Here is an 8,417-nt window from a genome sequence, read left to right as displayed (position 1 = left end):
CATCAAGGTGGTCAATTGAAGCATTAGTAGTCACAAATGGCTATGAGTCAAAATTATTGAATTTGGACTCTATGTAAACAACTAATTTATAGTTAATGTACCCTGGGTGGTCCTTGACCACTTATTTGCCACATGTGACAACACTGTTTTCATATATTTCCAAGCCCTGTTATGAGTTTTTTCTTCAGTGTGTGTTGAATTTTTAAAAGTAGGTTTTGTGTTTAATCAACTATTTACTATTTTTGTGGTTGTCGTCTTCTATTGTAAAGGTGTCCAAGCTTGAGGATTTGGGTGTGGAAACAGCCATTCTATCATTTGACCGCCAAAAGTCCTCATTAGAGGTGTTTGAACTGAGCAGCAAAGGAGCCACTGATTTCCTTGATACAACGGAGACAGTGAACAACTTCGCACTGCATTTCAAAGGTATTGGTTATATAAAAATCCACAGAAATGGACTCAGGCCTGTAATAGTGCAAATATACATAATACAGTTTTATGAAATTATTGTTGTCTGTTGTTACATCTGTAGCCAGCTCCTCACCCGCAACACCCAGTACCAGAGAACATGTCAGTGTTCTGGTAGGAAAAGTGCAAGATCTATTCAACCAAAAATATAGTAAGCATAAGTTCAAATACTTTTAATCCCTTCATGAATCCATGGCATTATTATCAAATGAATAAATTATTTAATGTGCCCATCAACCATTAGGTTGACACCTTACCAAAATGTCTGTTTGCAGCCTGTACACTGGCTATCAACTAGAGGGGAGAGTCACATTGTCCAACTGTGTAACATTGTGTAACGTGTGCATGCATGTTTGTGCCCGTGTATTTCAGAGGAGGCCGGAGGTACTGGGAGGCTTCCCTACCAGTCCCTGGTAAATCAGGGCATGACCATTAATGTAGCTGGACTGCCCACAAGTCTTACCCTCAGGAAGCCTTCCTTTTATGGAAGGAACCAATTGGTCGAAATTTTGAAAGCTGCAGAGGAGATTTCATTTGAAATAAGTAAGTGACATTACCATTACCAGTGTCTTTCTCCACTTGTGTTTTAGCAGACCATTTGGCTCTATGCAAAGTGGGGAAAATAAGTTAACTAAAGAATAATACTGGCCTACATGTAAGTCTTTGTATAGTTTTGGGGCATTGCATCTCTCTCTGTCCCTTCACCGCAACCGTTCAAGGCAGATGGCCGCCCACCCTGAGCCATGGTTCTGACGTATCTGCCTTTTAAAGGGGTCATTTGATGCGATTTCTTGTTTTTCTTTCTCTTTAGTGTGTTATGTTAGTCTGGGTTTCCCCAGCATGGATACCATGGTCCAGATATTCGCCTCATTTAGGGAACCAATCACAGAACGGGGAGGGAGCAGCAAGACGATGACGACATCTATGCAACACACACAAGCAGTTTGTTTATATTCGGCAATAGTTTATATTTTGTTTTTATTCGGCAATAGTCGCTGAACGTTATTGTTTACACAAAAATATCTTACCCATCGTCTTCTTCCTTGTCTAATTTCTGTCGCTCTACATACGTCATCTGGTATAATTGAAATGATTGGCTATGAGCTACGTACAGGCGCATTTGATAGACATTCTTAGCACGCCGTAAACCACGCCTCAAATACGAGAAAATGTGCATATGGTTCCCAGACCCAAGTCTCAACGAGAATTGGGTCTGGCGTTAGCCAGGCTAGTGTTATGTAGCTGTTTGTGCATGTATAAGATCTGCAGGGTTACAAAGATCAAAGTCTCAAACCCTAAAGAGATATTCTTTATAAAAGTGAAGGCTCAGCCACACCTTCCTAAAACACTTCGTTTCATTCACACCCCCTCATCTCTACGTCAGTGTGTGGGGGCAGAGTTCCATAACACCGCCCAAATGTATACGCAAAGAAGGCATAACTTTTATCCGCGCCAGCATGTCGTAAAGACGCTGTGTTTTTCGTTGCGAAAGCCCAACTACTTTGTTTGGCTTTCCAAAAGAGGACACAGTTAGAAAACAGTGGCTAAGCTTTATTTACAACACTGTTCCAGAACAGTACAACCCAAATATTCGACTGTGTGCTGCGCATTTTTCAGATGACTGTTTCTAGCACCTGGGAGAGCTCAGACTATGTCTTTGTCGTTTCAACTATAACAAATGCAATACTGATGCTTACCAATCTGATACATTCTGGTCCAGTCGCGCTGGCAACGTTGATCGATTAGCTTAGTCATCTGCATCATCCGGATCATATTCCGGCTCTAATTGATAAGGTAGGACTGACATTATAATCTCTCAATATTGCTTTGCTTTGGGAGCTGATGTTCCAGATATGGTAAGAAGTGTGATATTTCCATCAGGTGCTTAAGGTATTTGGGCCAATCACAATGCACTGGATTTCTGGCTAATCAGAGCACACAGCGCTTTTCTGAATGATGAGCTTTATTTAACCTAAAACCGCATAAATGCCTTGCATTAAACCAAATACACAAAATAATGTTATTTTTAGAACCATCATATGACCCCTTTATAAAGAAGTTTTTCCTTGCCTCCGTCACATACAGTAGTGCTTGTTCATGGTGGGAATTGGATTGGGTATTTGTTAACAATATTATAAAGAGTATGGTCTAGACCTACCGTACTCTGTTTGTAAAGTGCTGTGAGAGAACTTTTGTTATGAATTGGCGCTATATAAATAAAATTGAATTGAAACAGATTCAGGTTATAGATTCTGTATGTGTCTTTGACAGTTTATAAGGGATGTGACACTATTTCTCAGCTTTATCATTATCCTGAATATCCTATAGATGTTTAGTTAAATATGACTAGTGACTGTGGCCCTTGGCAATGGTTTTCATCTTTTTCATGCTCATCAAACTATTCACTAATTAAATTATATGTATATAATTCCTCCGAATTACATTCCTTCATTGATATATTCACTGCTGTGTGATTCATTATTTTCCTCCAGGACTATTGCAGGAAGGCCAATTATTTGTTAAGCTCATGCTACATAAGGTTTTTTCTGTCTTTCTTTTTTCTCTAAAAATATCAATCAGATGCAGAACAATCCAACCCCACTGACTTGGGAGAGGGGATGTCAGAGCACATGGATGCAGAAGGTATGCTGAGTTGTTTTTATTTTATCTTTAAATAAATATATTACATTAAACTTAAGAAGCATAGTTAACTAGATATGTAACTGTGGTGATTACACAGCACATTTGACTACTGTATACATTATTGAAATAATACAATTAATCAAAAGATGAAATTTTCACCTTTGTGTAATGGTTTAATCTTTTCAAATCAACAGACACAGCGGATGGCATCCAGACGAAGTCGGTGGAGGAAATTTTAGAGGCCATGTGTGAAAATGGTATTTCTTGTAATCATAATACATTTTACCAAATGTTACATAATACATTTACAATGTTACTGTTCTGAGAAGTCATCCATTGACATTTGACACAAAGAGAAAAGCTTACTTGTTTGAAAATTACAATTTATGGATACAATATTTATCCAGGTGACATTAAAAAGCATATATAAGATTGGTATTCTGATAATTTTACATTTTGATTTGGCTGTTGAGATTCAGATGCAAATAATGGTCTTTTTTTTTTTAATCAATGATTTACTAGTTAACTATTGACAGTATAAATGCTGACAAATTGAATTATGAATTTGTAATTAAGATTAAAAATTTGTATTTAGAAAGTTATTATTTTGTTTTGTTTTATGTACTTTAGGTGCACAGCAGATGGAAGAGTCCTCAGAAACAGCCACTACTGTAGCCATCGTGATGACTGCAGATAAAGGTATCTTTCCACATTGTGGTTATTTTTATATAACAGGAAATGACTGTTATACCATATATTGCCTTAAAGGATAATTCCGGTATTTAACACCTTGGGCCCTATTTTAACGATCTAAAACGCAAGTGTCAAAGCGCAAGTAACTTTGTGGGCGGATCCAGGCGCTATTGCTATTTTCCCGGCGGGATAAATGCCATTTGCGCCTGGCGCAAATCTAAAAGGGGTTGGTCTGAAGTAGCTTCATTATTCATAGGTGTGGTTTGGGCGTAAAGTCAATAAACCAATCAGAGCGTCATCTCACATTCCCTTTAAGAGCAGGCGCACTTGTTCTAAAGCGGATTCCTATTATAACGGTGGATTTGCCTGGCGCGCGCCAGGAGCGGTTCACAGCTGAGGAGACTGACGTTCTCGTCAGGGCCGTAAAACACAGAGAAGTGACATTGGGGATGGAGAAACCCACCCAAATTAACTTCGGTTAAACAGGCGTATGATTATTTGGGTAAATGTGTAAGCTAGATGTATGCTTTTATAATAAATTATCTATCTATCTATCGTAATAATGTTTGATTTGCAAAAATGAAAACTGCTGCTTAGATGAGAGAAAGTGTATGCGCGTTGTGCACACGCTACATTGATTATGGCCAAGCATGCGCCCTTAAAATAGCATAATGAACAACACGCAACGCGCCATTGACTTTAGACTAGGTTTTTTCTGGTCAGTGGCGCAATTGTTTTATAGAACAGCAAAATAGCATGAGGGAAAGTTTGCGCCGGAACACGCCTCCTCTTTGCGCTGAACCGCCCCGGGGAGCGCAAGTGTATTTCTTAGTTAACCGACGTGTGTCTGTGGAGGGAAAAGTCCGCTTTGCGCGGCTGCAAAATAGGAATGATACATGCGTCGGTGTACAAAGTCAATTGCGCTGGGTGCAAGATAGGGCCCCTTGAGTTTATTTTGTCGTTTGTTTTGGATGAACTAGAGTGGTGGACTTAGAAATGTTGACGATGGGTCCTGTCTCGACTTTTTGACCATTTTAGAATAATCTAATGCTCTGACAGCATTAGACTGGCTTTCTATGGGCATGCACAAACATGTGCTTAAAACAACCCTTAACGTTCATTTTCAAAACTGTGCAACTCACCGAGTGGTTAGTGTTGTTCATTGATGATTGAAAACAAATATATCGGCGCAATGTATGCTTTCAATCCGTGTTATTTGCTATAGTGGAACTATTTTTTCAGATACCTCACAACCGCGTATAAACTTCTGCTCGATATTTGATATATTAGCGCAGTAATATCAACGAGCACTGAGTCCTTCAACAGAAATCATGCGATTTTACAAATTGGCAAATAAAACACGACAGAAACTGTATTTCGCTACGCTACTTGTTTTGGAACATCAACGAACACCACTAACCACTCGGTGAGTTGCACAGTTTTGAAAACGAACGTTAAGGGTTGTTTTAAGGACATGTTTGTGCATGCCCATAGACAGCCACTCTAAAGCGGTCAGAGGAGATTCTAAAATAGTCAAAAAGTGAGACAGGACCCATCGTCAACATTTCTAAGTCCACCACTCTAGTTCATCTAAAACAAACACAAAATAGACTCAAGGTGTTAAATACTGGAATTATCCTTTAAGTTACAAAATAACAAAATATAACAAATGAGCTCTTCCTCATAATAGACCTGGACAAGACTAGCAGCAGCCTGGATAAAAACAGGCAGTTTCAACAGATTACAATACTAAAATAAGAACAGATATGGAAACAGAAGCATAGACAAAAAAAATTTAAAAGGGGTATAAAAACATTAGACTAACAAACTGTGACAAATTAGCCTCCAATCCTTTCATTTAGGATATAACAGCATTTAACTAGATTCACTTTTAAGTCCTACAAGGGGTAGATTCCAGGCAGAACGTGCAGAATACATACAGCGTTTTTGTATAAAAACATCTTGAGAGTGCAAAGGATGTTGTCCAGTACATTTCTTTAAAATACAAACACAGAGAAAGGAGGTAAGAACACCAGCAATTGCTCTTCTTTCTTGACCTGCTTTTATCTAATGATTGAGCATCAGCAATATCTGAGATGAATTGATGTGCAATACAAACATTTGCATTTGGCAACAGTTACAAATGAATAAGCTGCCTTTTATATGTTGCTTTGAATATGGTGATGAGTATTTCAACTAACTGGCTTGACTTCCAAAATATTTGTGTTTTTCCTTTGGTAGATGGAGACAATGTGTGCCGTGTCTGCCGTGTCCATTTTGATGACAAAAATAAGAATGCAAGAAAGAAGTGGCGTTCATGGTCACAGTGCACAGTGTGCCAATCATGGTCACACACTGCATGTGGTTTTAAAAAGAACATGTGCCTTCACTGCCAGTGTCAAAACACCATGCAAACACCCTGAACCTATGCTATTTACTGCATTCCAAAATGTATCCTGTTACTTTGAGTTGTTTTTACTGTGTTGACGGCCCCCAACCCATCCCTACAAATACACACACACTCACATAATAAATACATACATACATGCACGTTTTAAAATGTATTAAGTCCCTTTCTCCTTTTTCATTAAAATATACTTGATGAACCTTGCTCCAAATTTATTGTAATGGTTACACCTCACTTGTAAGAAGAAAACTGATCTTTTTGTTTTCATTCACCCCCATTTTTATTTATTGTTGTCGTTTGTTGGCACCATCAATGTGGTCCCTTTTAAACTGGGCCATGTGGGGATCAATAAAGTTCTATTGTACTGAATTGAGTCTACGTGTTTGTTTGTTTATATATGAATCTGTTTCGTCATTGGTTCAGTAGGGCCGGGTTTAAGCAAGTTAAATATAATGGTTGCTATGGATGCTGTTATCACTGAAGCCACTTAGTTCGCATGACGTAGTTCCCTCAGAAGTATTTTCACACTCACTGTGTTATGCTTTTCTTTTAATGATTAACATTTAAGATAAAATGTGAAGTGTATAATTTTATCTGTGTTAAGGATATTAATTGTTTCTCCTTGGATTCTGAGAAATAAAGTTTATTGTCAGTTTATGCAAGGGAGTTCCACTTCTGTTTAGAGTTGTCTGCCATGGATAGACTACATTTCAATTCAAAGCACTGCCGGTCACTATGATATTATATTTTAGTCACAAATATCAATTATTTGAACACATAACCAAACATTTCTTTAAAAAAAAACAAACACTTTCTTTAGGTGAATACAAAAAAAAAGTGACATGCTTTAAAAAATGCTTTTTAAATGGCACATGAGTTTTGCTAACATGGACTGGGAAAACATTCATCCATCTTCTACTTGGAAACTTGGTTATAAACTTAAGTTGCCTGAGCAATGAATACACATTTTGAATAGTTAAATATGTGTAGTATTAGATTCTGTGTTTAAAAAAAGATAAGAGATACAGCAAGCAAATGTCACCTATTGGGTGGAAGGACCTATGTATAATGTAGACTACTCTTGTATTTGACAACCAATAGGCCTAATAATAGTCTACAAGTAGCCTAAGAGGAGATGACTACCCATCATGTAGACGATGGTCTTAGTCATTAATGGTATTTAACCATCATAACAGCATTAACATAAATAGATAGCCTATGTATTTAAGCCATGTGTGTCCCAAACATAAATGCAGTGTGTGTGTATACCAGATATTCCTCATGTTGTAGGGTTGTAAATCTGTTTACAGAGTCACAAACAAACAAACAAACAAACAAACAAACAAAAAGCTTCATATAGGCTACTCCTATTGAGCCTTCAAAGTGCTCTCTAAAACTACACCAGGGATGGCTTGTGTACGTGAAATGAGAAAATTAAAACTTTGTTGTAGAGCTAAACCAATACATCGTTAGAAAGGTCTTGACCTAGAGAGTAATATTATGTATGTATTAAGATTCTACATGGCCCCTGTTTTGAAATACTGACCTTTGAAACGTCACCTTGGTGCATGTTTGAAGGCTTATAATTAAGCAATAAAAGGGGCTATCGACATGGGACCAACTGTTATAGAGAGACCTTGTCCTTAGTTATCATGTGAATATAGTCAACAATTTGGAACAATGTCAAGTATGGTTAAAAATAATTTTAACCTATTTAAAAATATAAAAATTAATTTAATTTAAAATCGGATTACGTAGATGTGTTTACAATCCCCCTAGACTCCTCATTGTACTCTCAACTAACTATTTACAACCTCCAATTCTAAGAAAAACACTAATATTTTAAAAACTACAATTCCCTATAGATACACAATGCAGCTTGATACGAATAAGCACTGCAGTTGTAGTTTTTCTGGTTTGCAAATTAGGGTTGTAAAAAGATATATCTACTGAATAAATCAAACATTTAGTACAGCCAAACTATTGATTACACTGTATCTAGATGATCTATGCTAAGAAAATGTAAATATGTTGATTTATTTAAGCTATTTTAGCCGAAACAGGATAACCCTTAATCCCGCCCACAACACAATGCACTTCCGTGTTTCTCATAATCGAAGGAGTATTGTTAAAAGTGTTAACCTTAAAATTAACATATCGTAATGTTGAGTTATCAAGTTGTGGTTTTTCTGTGGACAAATGTTGAATT

The 8,417-nt window shown here is 37.2% G+C and overlaps 1 protein-coding gene across 1 annotated transcript; it reads left to right on the top strand.

The window, feature by feature from the left end:
• Positions 1 to 269: 269 nt before the first annotated feature.
• LOC119884187 lies at positions 270 to 6,416 on the top strand (the record flags this gene model as incomplete). The annotated part of the gene is made up of 7 exons (XM_038694650.1): positions 270 to 423; positions 530 to 616; positions 838 to 1,008; positions 3,046 to 3,108; positions 3,303 to 3,365; positions 3,739 to 3,807; positions 6,043 to 6,416. Coding segments are annotated over 7 exons (789 nt in total), but the record flags the coding sequence as incomplete, so codon positions are not given.
• Positions 6,417 to 8,417: the final 2,001 nt, after the last annotated feature.

The sequence above is a fragment of the Micropterus salmoides genome, unplaced genomic scaffold (assembly GCF_014851395.1).
Source record: "Micropterus salmoides isolate LMB-PRFRI ecotype aquatic unplaced genomic scaffold, ASM1485139v1 Ms_hic_scaffold_3260, whole genome shotgun sequence".
NCBI lineage: Eukaryota > Metazoa > Chordata > Actinopteri > Centrarchiformes > Centrarchidae > Micropterus > Micropterus salmoides.
This window is presented reverse-complemented; position numbering and strand designations above follow the sequence as displayed.